This window comes from Lontra canadensis, unplaced genomic scaffold (genome assembly GCF_010015895.1).
Source record: "Lontra canadensis isolate GAN:19392208 unplaced genomic scaffold, GSC_riverotter_1.0 scaffold179, whole genome shotgun sequence".
Lineage (NCBI taxonomy): Eukaryota > Metazoa > Chordata > Mammalia > Carnivora > Mustelidae > Lontra > Lontra canadensis.
The window spans coordinates 1,978,638-2,000,083 of record NW_022631173.1 but is presented as its reverse complement, the minus strand read 5'-3'; the positions used below and the strand labels follow the sequence as shown (position 1 = coordinate 2,000,083).

Genomic DNA, 21,446 nt, shown 5'->3' with positions numbered 1-21,446 from the left:
TAGGGAAGGAAGAAGACGTGTGGCCCAGGCCACATCTGCCATGAATTCACCATGTGTCCTGGGTAAGCTACTTCACTTCCCTGAGCCTCCCCGTTCTCATCTGTAAGTGCACATCAACTGTTGTGGGGTACCCAGGGCTCACCAAGCTCGGCCTTCCAGCACTTCCCATCCCTGAGTGGGGCAAGAGAGCTTGTACAGGCTTGGGAGTCCCAGACTCAAAGTCCCACTCTGCTGTCTACTGGCTCTGAGCTCCAACTTAGAATCCCAGAACCAACGTGGCCATTGTCCCCCATAGCTGTCCCATGGGGTAAACAAGATAACCCCATTTTCCAGATGTAGAAACTGATACTCAAAGATCAAGCCCTAGGCATCAAATAGCTCACAGTTTAAAGGGAAGAAACAAATATAAATCAAATATGTAACAAATCAGGGTGATAAAGATGACCAGCGAGTAACCACAAGGCAGGCGCAAAGCAGAGGCTGAAGGGTGTGGGATGGCAGCCCATGCGGGGTTCTTGACATGAATGTTGGGAGACAGGAAGTGTTTGCCGGGCGGCAAGGGGTGGGCAGAGGAACAGCACATGCGAAGGCCCGGTGGTGGGAAGAAGGTTGCCTGTTCAGGGTTAAGTTGTATGGGGCAGGGATAGAATGAGGCTTGGGCCACGAAACCTGGCAAGAGCCAGATGGTGGAGGGTTGTGAATGTCACGGCAAGGAGTTGGAGTTTATCTTGGGAAGGTAGAGGGAAGGCATTAAAAGGCTGTGCCAAGGAGTAAACATTGATGGAAAGCCTGTGGAACAGCACAGAGTCTATCAACTCGGTACCTTCCAGATTCCTTTTTGGGAAAGCAGGCTCAGCAGAGAAATCCCCCGAGCTGAACTCAACTTCTCTAGGTCTCAGGCCTTGTCTGTAATGTGGGGTGGTGACCCTGCCCTCTGTCTGCTGCCCACAGAGGAGGTGGGTCTGGGAGTTTGGGCTCCCAGAGCTGAAAGGTTTGACAGTAAGGCTACCGTCTTTTTATAAACAAGGACAGAATAGTTGCATCCGATCAGCTGGGGGAACAGGTCTGCTGCCAAGTTTAGTAACTGACAGATGGCTGCAAGTAGAGGGGTTGGTAAAACCAGGAGGGACCTGGGAGAGGTTACTTCAAGGACAGTGCTGGGAGGAAAGAGGATGGAAGTGAGAAGGCCAAGGAGTGAGCCGGGGGGACGACAGCGGGGAGTTGAGACACCCAGGCTCTGTGGAGCGGCTCAGGTTTAGGCAGTCACTCCCTCTCCCCCAAACCCAGGCTCCTGGTCTGAAAGAAGTGGGGAAGCAGTCAGGTCTAATGACAGTGCTGTATGAACACAAGCAGGAAAAGAAGACTCGCGTCTATTTGCAATAGTGCCTTAGAGTTTACAAAGCAGGTTACCTACAGCATCTCAGAGCACCCTGGGGAAGGGGGTGACGTCTGTTCTAAGTGTCTGCTGAGTGCCCGGCATGGGACTGGGTGTGGGTTTGCAGGCGTCCTACCCCAGCTTCATGGCAGCCTTTGCAAATAGGTATTGATATCCTAATTTATTTTATGTTGAAGGAAACTGAAATCACACTGCTAGGAAGTGGCAGAGCCAATGTTTGAGCCTAAGACTCTCTGATGGCAAATTGCCAGATACTTCCATGACAATCCGCAGTCTCCCTCAAGTCATATTATTTCTATGGGTTTTGTGGTTTTTTTTTAAATCCCTTTGACCTGAAGGTCATTTGGGGACTAAAAGGAGATAAATTACTTAACTTCTCCAAACTTACACAATTATATGTAAGAATACGGTTAACATTAATCCCTATGATGTAGAAAAATTAATATAATTAAAATAAATTATATTAATGAAAATAAATAATAAAAATAAAATAAAATATGTAAAGTGCTTAGAACCATGCTTGGCACATAGATAGTATCACATATTTAATATATGATATATGCACTAGATAGGTAAAAATGCAAGTGTATTGGTGAGAATGTGGGACAGTGGGAATGCTCAGGCATTGCTGGTGGCAGTGTAAAGGTCTCAGAGAAAAACCTGCGGAGATCACACAAGTCCTGTGACCTTCCATGTTATTATATACCCTGGAAAAGCATCTGCACGTAGGCACAAAGCAACGTACATGAGGATGTCTGTATCAGCTCTGTCCGTAAGAAAAAACACTGTAAACAAATGAATTGTCAGGGAGAACAGACAGGGAAGTTGAGGCTCCTGTCAGACATGGGCTAGGGTACCTGGTGAAAAGAAGTGAACTCCAGCCACACCCACCACCACGGATATTGGGTGAAAACAAGGGCCAGGGTACATAGAGTGATACTGTTTTTTAACTTTATCAAAAAGCTAAACAAACACGTGAAACAAAACCCTGGATGGTTTAGGAATGCTTATATGTACAGTAAAACTATTGAGAAAGATAACAAAATACAAACTCCCAGCTACCTGTGGGAGGAGGAAGGGAGAAGAGAGGACAAAGGATTGAAAAGGAATAGATAATAGTCTTCTTCTGAAGCTGGTGAGTACCCTGGCATTCATTAAATTGTTATTTGTGTATTATTTATTGAATATACTTCTTTGTTCACTAATTGAATATACACGCTGTATGCATATAGTTGACTAAACATATATTTTATGTGGGCTAAATATTTAGTAATAAATGACAATGCAATTATAAAGAGGTATATTTGAGATGAAAAATTGTATCTCATTTACCTCTGGTTGTCTGATACAAAGCATGTTTCCTTGCTCATAGTAGGTATTTCAAAAGTTGTTTGTTAAGTGAATGATTGAATAAATGAGTGAATAGATAACTTCTAATCCTTATCGCCTCACTTCCTGCCCTCCTACCCATATACACATTGGCCTGGGGCCAGATTTCTTAATTTGATAAACCACTGGAGAGAAGAAAACCCAGGCTAGGCAGTGTAGATGATGCCATATGGCTTATCCTCATCATGACACATAGGACAGAACTCCATTCAGCCCTGCCCATCTATCCACCCAACCATCCAACCATCCAACCATCCAACCCACCATCCATCCATCCATCCATCCATCCATCCCTCTATTCATTCTTCCACTAATACATGTAGTTAGTAAACATTTATTGAAAGAAATACTAATGGAGATCAAGTATAACCTCTTTAGAAGCAATGTAAATTCAAATCCAAGATAATGACTCTGCATATGACCACACTGTCCCAGAGGCCATCATGGTGCCCCAGTTGGGTGTGGGGGGAGGCACAGAATGCCCACGAGATTTTGCAACTCACCTTGGCACACAAATGAAGAGGGTGTTTCCCCCGGGTGCACTCGTCCTGTGATGAACACTACCTTCTGCTCTGCCCCTTCCCGAAGGTTGTCTGTAAGAAAAAATGGAAGGCCATTGCTCAGTAGGGCAGGGAAGACTGGGAGTTGGTATGTGGGAGAGAGGGGCAGGGAATGGACTGGGTGCTTTACATTCATTTCTTAAATCAATGGGTGAGAATCATTAAGGCCCAGCCATTGTTGACTAATTAAATTATGTCCCCAACTACCCAATATTAAAAGACTACATTCCTATTGGTGCAATTGATCATGTTAATATTACAATCATCTGTAGATGTCATGAGTGAAGCCAAATCTCAGATCCACTGATTGTGACCCTAGGCAAGTTATGCATGCCTTCTGAGTTTCGATTTGCTAATCTATACACATGGAGAGTATTAGTGATTAAACAAGCTTACACATTGCCTAGGACACAGTAAACACTCAGTAAATAATGGAGAAAAGAAATTAGCTGTTTCTCTTAGTCACAGTAGCAGCTACCATTTAATTAGTGCCTTGTGCGTCAGGGACATACTATACATAGTTCTATAGAAACGTGTGTAGTTAATATTCCTTTTATAGAGGCAGACACTGATGCTCAGAGAGGTTACATAACTTGTCCAAAGTTACACAGTTAATAGGCGTGGGTCGAGCTGAAATGAGAACTCAAGCCCTTGTTTGGCCTTGATGAAGTAACAGGGACCAGATTTCCTTTTCAACTTAAGAAACAAAATAATTGACACATATATAAAACAACTGTTCTCAGACAAGAGGTAGTGCCAGATTCATATATGGAAAAAAGGGCACAAATGAAGTTTGCCTTGCCTCTTTGCCTAGAGGCGCAATCCTGACCAAAGAACAGAGAGAGGTATCTTGAGCAGACCATGGAAATCTCACTGAGATTAAGCTTCAGAGAGTCTGAAGCAGGTGGTAGTTGGGGGGAAACTGCACATTCCAGAGCAGACAGAGCTCTGCAGGAAAAGAATCCCAGAAATCTGTCAAGGAGTCCTCCAAAGTGTTTGCAGGGTCTCGAGATGTGCATGCAGAGGGTGAACTCCACGATGCCATGTAGAAATGACTGGAGAGCTGTGAACTGTGCAGGTGTTGGCTCACACAGGGCTAAGAGTCATTGGAATTCCCACCACCAAAGTGGTAGTCCTCACTGACCATTCAGGGCATTCAGGAGAGAGCCCGGAAGGGCCATGTCTTAGTGATGGGGCTAAACCTCTCTAGACTCATTCTAATAACATTTGAAAATCACAAAAGGATCGAAGTGGACAAAAGAAACTTAACTGCTTGTCATATAAAGTGCAACTCTCTTTGAGGAAAGACAACAAAATCCAGACGCTTGACAATGTACAACTCACAGTCTCTAGCACCCAATAAGAATCACTAGACATGCAAAGTAGTAGGAAAATATGGTCCAAAATCAGAGCCTGAGCTTTTTCTGCTTCTACAGAAATCTCATTCATATAATAAGGTTTAGCTATTGTGCAAAGAGATTATTAGATAAAAGCAGGGGCCAAGAGTGATATTCCCAGAAGGAAGGGGCAAGAGGGTACTTAGTCCCTGGCCGAGGAAGGCCAAATCGACCCAGAACAGAGCCACAATCAGAAGGAAGTCAGAAATCAACACTGAGAGAAGCTGGGTTAAAGAATAATACCTTCTGGGGTGCCTGGGTGGCTCAGTGGGTTAAGCCTCTGCCTTCGGCTCGGGTCATGATCTCAGGGTCCTGGGATCGAGCCCCACATTGGGCTCTCTGCTCCGCGGTGAGCCTGCTTCCCCCTCTCTCTGCCTGCCTCTCTGCCTACTTGTGATCTCTCTCTCTCTGTCAAATAAATAAATAAAATCTTAAAAAAAAAAAAAAGAATAATACCTTCTATGTTGGAGGATGATCTGGAGGGAGAGTGGAGGCAGAAATAATTAACAGGCTTTTTACTTCTGAATTGCTTAGGACAGGTTATTTTGAATGTGGTTTATGATCTCAACTGTTGATGCACGAAAGTCAGGGACCATATATATATGTATATGTCTATATATAGATATATAATTTTTATATATATGTATTTTATATAAAATATATATAATATAAATACATATTTAAAATATATTTAAAATACTTAAATATAAATAGATTTAAATATAAATAAATATATTTAAATATTTTAAATATATTTTAAATATATATTTATATTATATATATTTTATAGATATAATAATATATTTTATGTATATAAACTTTATTAAGCCCGATTCTCATATATATATATTCTCATATATATATGTATATGTATGTGTGTATATATATATGCATATATACATTTTTATATAAACTTTGTTAAGCCTGATTCTAAAGGCTTGGAACTTGTTCCGTCTACTGGGGTGACCGGTACTAAGGTTACTGCTTCCCTAAAATAGGCCTCTGAGAGGCAGCAAGAAATACAATGGAGCCAATATTCATTTCTTTTTTTTTTCTTCCCCAAAATATGTTCTCAAGAACTCACCCTATGCTCAGTTCTGTGCTAGACACCTTTAGGAACAAAGGGAGAGAGAAGTTTATGGTTTAAAAGAGGAGTTAGACACCTGAATATTTTTTAGACTGAATACAAGCTCCTTCAGGGAGAAGCAGCGAGTTTCATGGTTATTTTTAATACCATTCCCAAGACCCTGTGTGAAATAGCTGCTCAGGAATTGGCTATCAAATTAAAATATACTCATGTAGGTCTATGTAGATAAAAGTCATTTAATCTTCACACACCTCTGTGAAGTGGACAGTATGAACCCCATTTTATAGGCAAAGGGACTGAAGTTCACAAAAGGAAGGGACATGCCCAAGGTCACCCGGCTCCCGGCCTAGGACCCCTCTCGCTAGCCTGTCTCCTCCTGGATCGACTAGCAACAATGTCAGATCCCATGCCTGCATTTCCACCTATAATGTGCATAAGAGAGTTTGTTTCCATCCCTTCTAGCTGGTGGAAGTTGAGCTACTGCCTTTGTATTTATATTGTTTTTTCACTTACAAAACAAAAAGTGAAATGCCACCAAGCCCTTTTAAAAAACAGTAACACTGACCCCATCTATCCCTGCCATCCAGAAATGATAAATAGCATTGCTAAGGCCCTCGGTGAACGCTACCTTTATGGATGTCTCCCCTGGCTTGGTATCAACTCAATTGCATTCAGTGTTTCTGCTGACCACAGAGAAATGCAAAATGGGCATTCTATTTGTACACTAATTTTACTGAGCCCCTGCGTCTTCATAAAATGATAACACGGGGCTAATAAAAATCAAGCATCTCGGGTGCTAATATAAGCAAATGTTGATGCAGGCAGGTAACAAATTGCTTTGTCATTTAAGAGGCCGTAAAAGAGCATTATAATCATCTTTAGGCAAAATGGATGGGTCGCCTTTGCTTAGCTTTTAGCTTTCATTTGCAAAATCAATTTAAGGTAATGTAGCTGCTCTGAGGTGGTGTGACATGGGACACCTCCCCCCACGCCTCCCCCTGCCACCCTGTCACTGCATCTCCAGACTCACGCAAAGCCAATTAAACATATTCTTGGAGGAGGGGTGATGGAGGAAGTATGCTTGAACAAAGCCAGGGTGGAAAGCAGCTGAACAATGAAACCAAGAGCAACTCGTAAGCAGTGATGAAATTGGAAGTTCATTGAGAGGGACATGCTCAAGGATACAAGGGCACACTCATGAGAAACCAGATAGTTAAGGTGTTTGAAGCCAAATGTACTTTGGGTAGCATCCCAACACACATACACACCCTTTTGCCATTATACGCCTCTATCATCCACTATTTCCTTATTTATAAAATATTTATCAAACACATACAGGGTAGCCAGGCACTACCTACTATTACCTTCATTTTACAGAAAACCAAGGCCAAGAGACATTAAATGACTCACTTTAGTTCTCCCAGCCCAGGACGGGCAGCGTGAGGCCCCACCCAGGCAGTCTGACTCCACCGGTGTCCTTAAACCCCACACTACTCTGCTTCTTGTGAAGGAGGACGACAACGAGAGCAACCAAGTGGTATTTGTTCAGTGGTATTTGTTCAGTACTTACTCTGTGCCAGGCACTTCACATCTATCACCTTAGCTAACTATCACAGTGACCCAATGAAACATCTATTATGCCTACCTCTATTTTATAGATGAGGAAATTGAGATCTAGAAAGGTGAACAACACATCTACACCTGCATGAGTGGCGCGTGTGGGGGCCAGGATGAAACCCCAGGTCTTATGAATCTCAAATACATGCTCTTCACACCTCTTGGAGATTAAATAGGGTTCATGGGGTGGTTTTAAAACTACATCCACAAATTCTTCTTTGTGAATCTCTTCCCTTTGAGGGGTGGAGATGAAACCCTTTCCCTTCAGCGTGGGCTGGACAGACAGGCTTGCTCTAGCAAAGAGCATGCTGGTGGGGGGGTGGTGAAGGCAGGTCACTCTTTTGAGATTAGGCTATAAAAAGATGGTGGTTTCCATCTTGGGAGCTGTCTCTCTCTCTCTCCTTCATCGCTCACACTGAGGAATCCGACTGCCATGATTTAACACTCAGGTAGCCTGTGGAGCCCTCACCTGTCTGGTCAGGAACTGAAGTACCCAGGAACAGAGGCCAGCCAAAACCATGTGAGCAAGTTTGGAACGGTATCCTCCAGTCCCACATGACCACAGCCATGGCACCATCCTCCAACCTCCTGAGCCAGGGCTATCTAGCGGAACCGTCCCTGCCTTCCTGGCCCAAAGAAAATGGGAGATGATAAGTCATTGTTCTAAGATGCTGAATTCTAAAGGAAGTCGTCAGGCAGCAACAGATTAATGAATCCCCCTGGAGATGGCCAAAGAAACTTTGCATCTTACCTATGGATGCCCAGCCTGAGTAAGACCAGAGCCATAACCCTAGTGTCAACATGGAGGGAGAGCCTTAATGGATCAGGTCAGTCATCAGTGGACCTGTGGCTGGTGTAGGTGCTGGAAGATACTGAGAGGCCCCACAGAGCACTAGTTGGGACCTCTGAGCACAAAAAACTCCCAGAAGTTCATGTGGTCAGTTTGGTTTCCCTTGTCTTCTCTGACGGCAATTCTGACAGTAAGTTGTCCTAGGGAGTGAGCTGTTCTGTGGAGGAGGAAGGGGTGGAGAGCCAGAAGGAGAACGTGGAATCTTGCAACAGGAAAAGGATTTTTTTCCCTCCAGATCTAAGCCTTTGTCATTTTCTTGACTTCATGATCCCTGACGGCCATCATGAAGGCAAGAAAAGATCTTCTGACTGGTTTCCAAATCAAACAGGTTGCCTTGTTTTCTCAAATACTCTCCAGGCCCCAAACAGGTCCATACTACCATGAAGCTAGAGAAAAAGACATCCTGTCAGCAGTACCAGCACAGTTCGCTGGCACCTGCTTGTGGACCCGCTCAGGACAAGAACGGCCTTGTCCCTGGTCTCCGTGTGCCGGCACCATCTGTGCCAGTCCATCCCCCACCCAGCCACAAAAGCCATCTTCCTAAAGTGCAAATGGGAGCCTACCACTGCCCCTGCCTGCAACCTTTCAGCAACTCTGTGCTGTCCTCAGGCAAATCTAGCCTCCCGGGTGTGGCTCCCCTCATGTCTAGTAGCTGGTGGCCGCTCCCGGCTCCAGCCCTTCCCCAGGCCCCAGCCTCAACCACCTCCCAGCAGCGTCGTGAACATGAAGCCTCTCCCACACCTCCACGCTCGGGTACACGTTTTTCTCTCTGCTTGCAATGGCCGCCCCCATCTCATCTGTCTGGCTTACTCCTACTCAGCCTTCCAGACTCTGCTCAGATGTGCCTCCTCCAAGGAGGGGGAGATGGAGCTCATGGACTTGTTCTGGGCCATGCCTGGTGTTAATGTGCTAGATCTGATCTCCTCAGCACAATAGTTTTGACTTTCCCCTATAAAATACGGCACGTTGAAGGTAAGGTGCAGCTATCATTCTGCTGTTGGTACTGACGGCAAGGAGCGAACAGGAGCTGGGAACGATAGTGAGAACACGCTTAAGGAGCAGAATTTCTTATGCATACGTTTATGAGAAAATGGGGTCTGGGAGGCATCGACAGAGCTTCCTTGGAGAACCCGTGAATACATCTGGGTAGAGAGGAGACTAGATGAAGGGCAAAGACATCCATGGCCAAATCAGCCAGGCTGACTGATGGTGAATCCCACAGGAGGGGAGGGGAAGATGAGGGACACTGAGAAAGACACTGGCCCCTGTGTTGCTTCTGTCCCCTGAGGGGCTCCAGACCTGCTGGCTTTCCAGGCAGAGGGACCAGGGCTCCTCTTCAGGCCCCACAGATTATGGTCCGCGAGGCCTCTGGAAAATTACTTACACATTCTGAGCCTCAGTTCCCTACAAAATAACAATAATAATCCCTAGCTCACAAGGTAAACTTTAAGCAGGAGACTTTAAGTCCCTGCCCTATGGCTTTGTCTGTAATAGCATGTCCCATTTATTGAGAGAAAAGCCACAGGAATAGGGTTTCTGTGCACTGTGAATATTTCCAGCAGGCTGTTCGTGTGGGACCCTGTGCCATGCACTGGATGGTGGATCTCTCGTCCGTGCCCACGAGATGCCAGGAGCACTCCTCTCCCCAGGTATGGCAATCTAAAATAACTTCAGACATCACCAAATGTCCAACGTCTCCTTAGAGGCAAAATTGCCCCGGTTTGAATATTTTATAAGCTTCTATAAGAATATTTCACCTTCTTCAGACTGGCCTTGTCACTATCTTCTCAAGTAAACTTTTTTTTTTTTTAAGGATTTTTATTTATTTATTTGACAGATAGAGATCACAAGTAGGCAGAGAGAGAGGAAGAAGCAGGATCCCCGCTGAGCAGAGAGCCCGATGCGGGGCTCGATCCCAGGACCCTGGGATCATGACCTGAGCCGAAGGCAGCGGCTTAACCCACTGAGCCACCCAGGCGCCCCTCAAGTAAACTTTTAATCTCCTAGACTTTCTATCTTTTCCCCAACTCCTCCAAAAAGCCTTCCTAGATGCCTCCAGACCATGGGGCCTTCCCTCTCCTGCCCTCACAGAGTTTACCTGGACCCCTGATCTGATGGTAAATCATTTGCTGCCTTGCACAGGCAGGGCCAGAAGCCGCAGCTTGGATCTGTGCGGCCCAATGCCAGTATCTGCTCTTCTGGGCCTCTGGGCCATCGTGAGAAAACAAGATGTGGGCGGTTTATTTTCAGTCCTTCCCACTCCCTAGACCCGCTGCCCTCTGGGTCACATTCCCTCAGCTAGGTGCAGCTCTCCCCAGCCTAAACTCTCACAGAGGTGTGGTGGACTCAGGTGTGCTCCAGGGGTAGGTCTCTACCCTCAATGAGAAGGAAGAAGAGAAGGAAGAGTTCCTGACGAGAAAGGAAGCGTTAATTCTGGAATTTCAGGCCTTTGGGAAAAAAGAAGCCTCTCTGGTTTACCCCCTACATCTACAACATATTAAAAACCACCCTTTTGGCTTTAAAAAGCAGTAGGAAGGCCTCTGACTCACAAGAGGCTCGTAGAAGCCATCAAAACTGCAGAGTCTATGGGGTCACTGAGTAGAACATTCTCACTGTGAAAATGAAGGGAGAAGCCCAGAAAGGACACGTGGCTTGCCCCCGCCTACAGGCCTAGAGACAGGTCAAGCCAGGTCTGCAATCCAGGGCACGGCACTCCAATGCCCACGCAGCCTCCTCTCATGACACCAGGCTGCCTTCAGCAATGTCCCTTTAGTTTGGTGCCTGGAAAGTGCCCTATGGATGCCTGTCAGGGGAGTGAAGGAAAGCCGAAAAGCTAGGGGCCTAAATACAGAGTGTGAGGGCCAGCTGTCACCTTCACATTCACCTTGACAGAGTAGCAGCTCTCCACTCAGGCGGCTGCTGCTGGGCTAGGAAGTTTAGAGAGCCTCCTTGCCCCGGGCTGGCACTCCAGGCCTGAGAAGAGGTACACTTGCAACCTTCAGGAGTAGGCTAATAGCAGGAAGGCTCTCCCTGCCACCATCTCTCTTGGCCCCAGTACCCTCCAAGGGCCTCCAGAAGGTCAGAACCAGACCTGCCCACTCTGACTTCCTGCTGAGGTGGGGTCTCCTGGGAAACAGGAAGGGGACTCTGAGACATCCCGTGGGAGATTTACTGGCAATTGCTCTCAGGAACACTTGTGAGAGGTGGGAGTTACACAGGATTGTGGCAATCTCTGTGGTGACATCGATCAATCCCACGGGGAGCTCTGGGCCAGAAGGGCCCTTCACAGTGGGGCTGGCCCTGTGTCTTGCATTGACTAGATATCTGTAGGGCAAGGGTGTAACCTCAGGTAAGGCAGCTTCCTTTGGCTGAGTTCAAGTGCCGGGAAGGAAATCAGCTGCAAGATGTTGGCCACCAGCACTCGGGGGAAGTGAGGGAATTGGTCCTGAAGGGAAGCGGGTTGGTGTGCGGTATCTGCTACGCCAGCCTTTAGCTGAAGCAGCAGAGGAGAACAGGGCACACCTGAGGCCCAATAAACAGGAAAGCTGAAGATCTTTTTAGCGCAGTTCTATATACACGTTCTAACACTGACCAAATGCCAGCCAAGTTTGGGGCCGGACGTGAGGACGTGGAGACGAACCAGACGCCACCCATGCCAACCAGAAGCTCAAAGATGGTTGGGGAAGAAAGCTCAAGCCTGGCTTTGCCGTTTGAATGTAAGCTTGAATTCTAGAGTCAGACAGGAGGGTTAGAAACCCAAGCCCTAGTGCACGTGGCATTGAGCTCTAAGATCATACATTTCCTCCTCTGCAAAATGAGGATGATACTGACAAGGGATCTTGTAAGAATTCACTGAGGTAATGCACTGGGTCTCTGCACATGAGCTGATGGGTAGTACGTGTTCTAAAAATGGGTAAATGACAGGGGACGCCTGGGTGGCTCAGTCGGTTAAGCAACCGACTCTTGGTGTCAGCTCAGGGTCATGAGATTGAGCCCCACGTGGAGCCCCATGTCCGTCTGGCTCTGCACTCAGCAGGAAGTTGGCCTGAGATTCTCTCTCCCTCTCTCTCTGCTGCCCCCGCCCCAAAGAATAATACATTTAAAAAACAGGAACTTACAGACACTTAGAGGTCTCTCGGTCTGACTACCTGGTCTTAGAGGCAGACACTTGGGTCATTAGACGCTAAGCAACACTAGAGCCATGACTTTGTCTTTTTCACAATTTGTATTCCCAGGACATCACACCCAGAAGGTACTCAATAAATGCTCCAGAAATAGTTGTAGAGTACTCGTAGCTTTTTGGTTGAATGAGCTTACGAAGCTAGAACCGAGGGCCCAGGTTTTCCCCAACACGTGCTCTGCCTTTCCTCTCTCCTAGCCTCTAGAAATTCCTCACCAGATTCAGTTTCAGCTTATTAGCAAATGCAAATTGAATTACGCTGTGCCCTTTTGCAACAAGGACAACAAAAACAGTTTCCCCAGGAAAAGAGGGCGAGAAGAGGTGAAAGCTGGGATGAAAGTCGAAGACAATACATTCTAATCAAACTTGATAAATATGTAAATTAAAACAGCTACACAGCTGGCTTTGACAAATGACTTGTCGGTAATGGATTTTTCCACAGCAAAGGGGAGAGTTCAGCCTGCCCGCTCCTTTTCCCAGCACCTTGAGCTCCCCGGGGCAGGCAGTGGGATGCTAGGAGGCAGAGCAGAGAGCTAACACTCCCGTTAACGCCGTTTGTGGAGCGCCTGTGGAGCACCTGCTTGCTGCTAGGCTAGCCAAGGAGGGGGAAATTCTCGGTCTCCTACATGAAGGAGCCCAGGGGAAGGCGGGGGAAGGGTCACGCTTACCAGACTCCACAGGCTGTGTCCTGAGGAACCAAACCAACCAGCTGTTGAGGAACAGAAATTCCATCCCGCTAGTGGTTCTATTGCCGCCTGGCGGTCTCACCAGCTCAAAAGTGAGCGCCTTTCACTTTTTTCTCTTCTCGTAGGACTCCACTCAGGGATGGTGTTCAGAAAAGAAGTTTCCTAGGCTTGCCACAGAGCTCCAAGCAGACCACTTCCTGTGCCCACTCTCATCTCTGTTTTTCCATCTGTACAATTAGCTGTTGGGTATTCCCAGATATGGAATATAAGAACAAAAAAATTAGCTATTGGAGGCAGCTCAGCGGAAGGCCCACATAGCACAGAGCAGAAAGGAGCTGAGGGACTGCAGATCCTTTGCAAAACACAAAACCATTGTCATTGGAACCCCTAAGCGGGTGTGGGTGTGGGTATCACTTAGCAATATATAGCCAGAATAATTGTAACGAACACTGATGATTCTAGAAGATTTTCGAATAGTAGTCAGGTAAGGGGCAGTGAAAAAGGAACGGGTTGAAGCAGTTTCTGGGTGCCAGGTACTTTTCAGACATTGTGACCCAGGCCTCACCAGACCCAGGGAGAGTTGTCTTATTTTCCTCCTATCACAGACAAAAAAGCTGAGGTTGAATACATTGCCCGGGACCGCCCAACAAGCAAGATGCACAGGTGGAATTTTATCTCCTTTCTATCTCCTGTGACTCATCTTTCTTCTGACACCTCCAAAGGGAAAAGCGAGTTCTGAGCTATACCAGATGAAAGATGTTATTTTGTGTGTACATGGGGACTTCTGGCTCAAACTACAAATTCCTGAGTTTTTGTAAGAAGTTATCAGAATTGAGGTCCAAAGAGAAATTCAAGGTGAGTGGTTTGCAGGCTTGGAGAGACACTATTACCACAATTTCCTCAAACAGAGAACCAATATTTATGAGGGCTCAAAGTAGCTTCAGGAGAAGAATTTCCTGGGAGTAATGTGATCCATGCCCAGAGCTGAAGATCTGTCTTGCCCAATGCTGAAGGAATTCAGATTTGAAGACTGTTCTCTTTTTCCTATTGAGATCTTCATTGACTTGTATAAAAATACCACTTTCAATCTCAAATCCCCACTGGCATCTTTATATAAGCACCGAAAATGCTACTGGGCTTTGGAGATTTCATTTAATGAAGGAAAAGTATTTCTATTAAAGAGTGTAATTTTTTTTTTCCCCTCAACACAACATCTTCAGAGGAGCCGGAGAAGTTAGATTGTTCTGGGCCCTGAGAAAACAAACTAACCCATGCCTCACCCATGACATGGTTACACGGACTATAAAACGGCAACTGCTAAGGGAGGCAAGGAAGGGTGAATGGTGAGGGGGTAATAATGAGAGTAATCATGATAGACGAGCTCCCACATACCCATGACTTCACAGTTTAGGAAGCACTGTGGCCCTTATGAGGGGGAGGAGGAGAGAGCTTTTGCGACCACTCAAGCTCAGTCCCCTACCTGTGTTGTTTCAACAGCAGTTCTCACCCCTCCCCACCCCTCCTTGGCCCTATAATCCCTTCTCAGGTACAGGAACCAACTGCCCCCCCCCAACCCTGCTTCCCTTTGTCATGAAGCAGCATTCCATGCCTTGGAGTCAACCTGGACTGCTGACTCTGACCTGCTTGCCTCCTGCCCACCCCCAACCCCACTGCTTACCGCTCCCTCACCTGCTCACCATGCTTCCTCGCACTCCTCTTTTCAGTTTCTCTGCCCTGTCTGGGGGGCTCCCCTGGCTTCCAGAAGCTGGCTCCTTACCCCAGGGCAGCAAGAACTCTGTCTTACTAATGGCCATGGACCCAGGTCTAACATGGCCCCAGGGAGACACACACACCGACCGCATACTTGTGGAGTCCACAAATACAGCTAACAGGTGTTGAGTGATGGGTGCTGGGGAAGGAGAGGGTCATAGAAAGAAGGCTGAAGTGGTGGCTGAGGGCCGCAGATTATCCGAGGTCACACAGCTGGTGACTGGCGAGACCAGAACCGGTGTCTGTAGGGTGAACGATAAAAGCTGTGCTCCTTTGGCCTCCCTGGAGCTCCTCCACCCCCTCAGCGAGGTGAGGAGCCATGGAGTGCAAGGGGGTGGGAGGCACTCCCGTATGGCTGTGCCACTCACTAGCCGTGTGGGCTTGGGCAGGTCAGTCCACGTATGGGTGCCTCAGTCTCCTCATCCATGAAAGGGGAATAATAATAGTAATGATAATCATCATGTTTTGGGGTAGTCGTGAGGACTGGATAAGTTAAAATAAAATACCAGTAATAGTGCTTGTCACATGATAAGCCTTCAGCTAAACGTTTGCTATTCTTTATCATTCGAGAAATATTTCTTGGGCCCAGTCACCCACTGGCCCCGGAAAGCCTTCCGCAGCACCAGGCAGCAGGGCACCCTCTGCTCTTGGCCCCCCTCGTCCCCTGCGATGTTAAAGCGATCACGCATCTGTATAATGGTACTTTGCTTTTAGTCCCTGCCTTTCCTCTCTGGTGACTGAGCTCTTTGGGGGCAGAAGCCCTGCCGGGTTCAACTCTTCCTGGAATTCATTCCTTTTCCCCAGAGAAGGGCATTTTGACAGTGTTGTTTTAATGTAAAAAGTTGTGAAATGACTGCATCGAAATGTAAAATGCTTCTGAAAATTAGCAGGTACTGTGTGAAGCAGCCCCCCCACCCCCCTCCGCCACCACCCATGCCTGAGAAAGACTTGGTCTGCACTCTCCTTCGCTCTCATTTCCTTACCGCCCCTGCTCCCCTCAGTACCAGCCTTGCCCAGGAGCCCACCGAGCCTAGTTTCTCGCCTCCCTCCCTCCCTCCCCTCAGCACCCTTGCCAGAAGTCTCCCTAGGGAAGGGGTAAGTTCAGGGGTGAGGGGAGGTAGCCCGCAATGTCTCCTTGGCACATTACTTGGCAATGTTTTTTTAAGAAGGCTGAAGGTGTAATGGTTTGTTTCCTTGGCCGTGTCAAAACGTCCCCATATCAAAATGGTTGTGTCAGAGTGGCTGCATCAACGTGGCTGAAACCAAAGGCTGTGCCGAAACGGTATAAACTCGGCCAGGAAGCCACCTGGCATGTTGTGGTCCATGATAATGGATTCCAAAACATACATCACTGTAAGTGGATTAGCAAGCAATCAGCTACGCTGAGCACCAACTCTCCCTGTGGAAATTCCTTTTCGTTCCAGTGAGGATGTTTCCACCACCCTAAGCATCAGAGAAGTTAAGGATGCTGCCTGATGTCACACAGCAGGCCAGAGAACAGAGATGATTAGAGCTGAGTATGGTCTCATTAATCTCCCCCATTTTACAGCCAAGACACCAAGAGAGAAAGTGAGTTGATCAAGGTTTCACAGAGAATTGGATTTTCACACATTAGATCAGAAACACGTGATCAGTTCTTAAGTAACTTTTCCACGCTGTGCCCTGGACCACAGCCTCACCGCTGGACTCGTGGCACATGTGCAACATAATGGAACAGGCGCTGACAAAGCTGAGCTAAAGCTCTGACTGTTCGAGTCCTAGGCATGCTACTTGAAAACTGGGTTGGCAAGTTCTTGGTGAAAAAAGCTTTCGTGTCCAGCTGGGCAGGTTTTCAATATCCCATTAGCCAGTCAGCCCACTGGAGCAGGAAGGCCTCTTGGTGGCCCCAGTCCGCCTGAGGGAAGGCGAACATCCACAGTGTGGGGGCGCCGACGTTTTTGCCTCTATTTCCAGAACTGGTATTTCTGCAGCCTGCTAAAGAAAGAAGCCTCTGCTGACCCGAGTCAGGAAATGATCTAGCCCTACTGTCTTTATGGCTCTATGACTTAGACTGAACAGAGTCTATCTTGAGTAAAATCAATGATAAAAACTGCATTTACAAGAACAGATTTCCAGAGGGTGTTCAGGGAATGGTGTTATCCTAGGCTAAGGCTTCTTGGATGAACCTGGACCCTTGATAGGAACTCTGCTTCGGTTTATCCCTGGGCCACCGGGACTGGAGCTGACCTGGGTTTGAAGCATGTGACAGAGCGAAGTGAGGAGAGGGATGGCAATCACAGGGCCCAATGAAGGTGGCCTCTGGTGTTGCTGGTTCCAGAAGCCACAGGCCCACTGTGGGGCAGACCCTTGTGTCTGGGAAGGCACGGTGGTGGTGGCGGGGGAGAGGTGGGGGAGTGGGGGGATGGGCTGAAGTTGCTGTCAGACACATGAGGCCTGAGAACTGGTCAAGTTCACATCACGGTCACAAGCAGGGGCATGACAGCAGGGACCCCTCCATTGTCTGGACCTGTGACCATGGGCAAGCCACTTTACCTCTCTGGGCCTCCCTCCACCTTCTTGGCTGTAAAATGGGGAATCATAGTGGACTATCTCATAGTTGCACCCTGAGGAGTCAATGAGCTGGTAATTTGGAAAGCACTCAGTAGTGTCTGCACCCAGTGAAGCCTATCAGTCTTTGTCTGTTGAATAAAGTAAGTAGTGATTAATGATACCCATTCGGGGCTCCAGGCCTGCAGAGGGAGGTGCTCGTAGTTATTTGATATTTCTCTCCAGGTATGTAGGCAAGAAACACATTTTATTCTCTGGTTCTCAGCCCTGGCTGCATATTAGAACCAACTGGAGAGCTTTTTAGAAATACTGATGCCCGACTCCCATGCCCCCACCCTGCCCAGCCACGTTTCTGGGGACAGAGCTCAAAGGAAATTCTTCTTCCAATGAGTAGTTGCAAGTGAGAAGCCCTAGTCCAGCTTGCGACCCAGGGTAGCCAGGCCCTCTGCTCTCTGGCTCCGTCTTACTACACCTTCACTCTCTCAGACGGTCTCGCAGCTCCTCATTCTAAAATACTGTGATCCAGGGGGTTTGGAGGACCTAGGAGGTGGCTTGGCATGGCCGTGACCAGACTACATTGGTCGTCACAAGGAGAGGGTGTGTGAGTGAGCGGACGAGGAAGCATGCCTACATCAAGCACATCATTTCCAACAGACAGTCCCTTCTTGGCAACAGGACAAGATGACTAAGATAATTAGAGGTGTGTGTGGCATCTCCGGGAAATCCTAAAGCTTAGACCAGACAGCTTGGATTTATGGCAGACACAGAGGCCTCGTGCCTGAGAAGGGGAAAAGGCTTTTTTCCAAGGACAAAGGAGGAGGATTAAGACCTTTGCAGCTGGAGATGTGGAGGGCCCCACACATGCATGCCAGGATGTAGAAACAGGTTCCTGGGATGGAAGGAGAAGGGAAACGGGGAAGTTGCTGTAGTTGAACATCTGATCTGTGCAGGCACCAGGGGACATGCTACTTACCGAATCTCATTCCTTCCCAGCAACCGTCTGGAGGGCAGGTGTTCTGATCCCCATCCTGCAGACCCCACAGGTGGCGAGCGGCTGTGCCAGGATCCAACCCAGGTCACACTGATTCCAGAACCCCATGCTCTTTCCCCTAGGGCTCAGTGCCTCACTCATTCAGAGCTTCCTGTCCTCATAACCTCCCACACCCAGACCACACCAAGAGTCAGAAGGAAGCAGAAGGGTTGAGAATGACCTAAATCCAGATCCAGAATTCCCACATTCAAGGTCACATCCAGTCTCAGGAGAGTTTGTTCAGGACACCAGGGTGACAGGGAGATTACTCCCAATTTCTGGAACAAAGAGGCTTACCCTTTGAGAGCTAGTCTATAAGCACAGAGTGAAACAGCATGGGAACTGGCAAAGTCACCATAAAGAGAAGTGGGCCCTCCCAGGACATGGTTGTTGACTGCATGACACTGAGAACACAGTGAGGGAAGCAGGCGTCCGTGAGCTGCCGCACCTCAGGAGCTGTGACAGGTTTGTGACTGGCCTAGCCTATGTCCGTCCAGGGCGAGGGCAACCTGACAGCCAGGAGATGTGAGCCTGCTCAGTGTAGCGGGTGCCACGGTCGAGGGGACTAAACTGGGGGGGCTGCAGCTCGGACTAGCCATCCCTTAGACCCTGCCCTCTGGCCCCACCTCTGCACTCATGCCGCTGCCTTGGGGATGTCACCCAGCCTTTCCCTGGCTTGCCCTCATCCATGCTACTTGTCCCTGCTCCCAGCTGGTGAGGGGGGCCAGGGCTCTCACTAAGGACCAAACAGGCCCATAGCCCCCATCTCTTCACTCAAAGGCCTGAGGGGAAAATGCCGCCCATCAGAAAAGTCTCATTCCTTTCCACTCACACATCTTGGGCCTACTTGTGTGTGAGCACTGAGCCCTTGGGGTGAGGAGACAATGTGGTTACGGGGCTGCTCCCCCCAGAAATGTACCATCTAGGAACCAGGTAACATTATAAAAACAGAAAGCATATTTGCTTTGGGGAGGCCTGGGGACTGAGGAGCATACACTCCAGCAATCTGCAGAGTTAGAGAAAGATGAGTACTCGTGGAGGATCTGAGAGGTGCTCCTGGACCCACATGTGCCAGTTTGCAAGGCCAGTGTCACAGGCAGACAGCTTCCCCCAGGCTAGCCTCTCGCTGGGGTCAAGCCCAGACCCCTAAGCACAGCCCGGCTGTGAGCTGAGCTGACCCCGCACTGGGCTGGGACCTCCTGTCTGTCTTTCCTCAGCCCAGCCCCTCGCTGGTTCAGAGTCAAATGAAAGTCTTGCATAGCAGAATTTGACCCTGTCCTTGCTGGCACGTAGTAAGTGCTTTGTGAATGCTGAAGTGAACAGGACCAGCCACCCTCTGCTTGCTTGAAAGCCCTGAGTTCATTAGCACCGAGGTGATAAACCTGACTTCCCAAGAAGAAGGCGGGCTTGCTTTTTTCAGGGTGCTAATGGGGCAATAACAAGGTTGGCAAATGTCTGTTTGTCTTTCCTCTCCTAGAAAGGCCATCTTCTCCCATCCCCACAGCGTCCTTTCAAAGCCCTTCTCTTTAATGCCAGGTGGAGGAGTTCGAGACAGCTATTTGCACTTTCAGTTCTAGAAATCATTACTATTTTAAAACTGCCAGCACCACGGTTTATTAACACACTTATGTTTCCTACCTGCTGCGGGTAAAGGGGAATTTTGTAGTTGAGAACTATTCAAACATGGGGTGGTTTCCCAACTTTTGTTCAAATTCTACTTTCAAATCCCTGCTCTCAGGAGCCTATGGCACAGTGGGGGAGGTGAACATGGATGCTGATAGTGAGAATTCTGAGGGATGGCTGTGTGGATGAAGGGAAGTTCAGGGGACCACAGCCTGGGAGCACTTGGCATAGGCTGGACAGTCCAGTCAGGTCTTAGTGGAGGGGTTCCGGTTCCAGGGCAGTATTTTTGTAGACAGTGGAGAGAACATGAGAGAATCAGAAGACCTGTGCTTAGGGCAGACCTTTCCATCACTTTTAGTTGTCACGACAATAGGCTGAGGTTAAGCTCAAGGGTCTTTGAGTCAGACAGGCCTGGGTTCAAACCCCAGTTCTGACACCACTTGCTGGGTGGCAATCATCATCCTTAACATTTTCTGTGTCAGGGAGCGGATGGGTGTCAGGGAGAGGGTGGGCTTTGCAGGCATGCTCAAGGTAAGCAGGGGCACAGTGGGGGGAACCTGACCTTGTATGGCTCCCCACCCTTGCACCATGCCCCTGCCCTCATTAGTGTGGCAGGTTCCCTTAATGCTCAGGGCCACCCTGCCCTAACTCCTGTTACCCGCCCCCTTCACACTAGGAGAGACCAAGAACCAGAGAGGTTAAGTCATGTGCTCTGGGCCACACAGGTAGCCAGTTAGGATGTGACCCCTGAGCTCTGGCAGGATTCAACACAGAGGCCTTGTGCCATGTAGTCCAGTGCCTGGCGTGAGGAAAGAGGTGGCAGCCCAGTGCTGGCAGGATTGGGGCACATGTGAAGGCAGCTGCCGTGGTTGCTACCGTCTTTCAAAACCCAGCTCATGAATCTTTCTGTCCCTGTCCCCTGGTGTGTCCTGCTCAAACCCTGGCACCACGGCCATCCTCCCACATGCCCCACCTTTCCTGAGCCATGTCACCTCCCCCTTTCCATTCCCTGTCACTGTTCCTGGCACACCATGAGGCTACAGGCAAGGTTGGCTAAACGGATTGAGAGAAAACAATATTATCCACACCAACTCCCAGAAGGAAATGCTTGCCAAAGATCTTTAGCCTGGACACATCAATATAAAAATGACACAGCTATAATTTGCTTTCAGATTCAAACTGGGAAGGTGAACTTTGACCCCGTCAAAAAATGAGAACAAATTAAATTGAAACACAAAGTCATTTCCCTTGTTCCAGGGCTCCGGATTTCTAATTAACGTGCAACACAGCTTGGAGGCCCGTAAGGGGGTCTGT

The 21,446-nt window shown here is 48.1% G+C and overlaps 1 protein-coding gene across 3 annotated transcripts in view; it reads right to left on the bottom strand.

The window, feature by feature from the left end:
• Positions 1-21,446, bottom strand: part of AGBL4 (ATP/GTP binding protein like 4) — a 1,476,328-nt gene that overhangs the window by 123,540 nt on the left and 1,331,342 nt on the right. For all 3 annotated transcript variants that reach the window (XM_032846637.1, XM_032846636.1, XM_032846638.1), the window contains exon 7: positions 3,289-3,378. In XM_032846637.1, the coding sequence (XP_032702528.1) occupies positions 3,289-3,378 (90 nt within the window). The remainder of the gene's footprint in view (positions 1-3,288; positions 3,379-21,446) is intronic.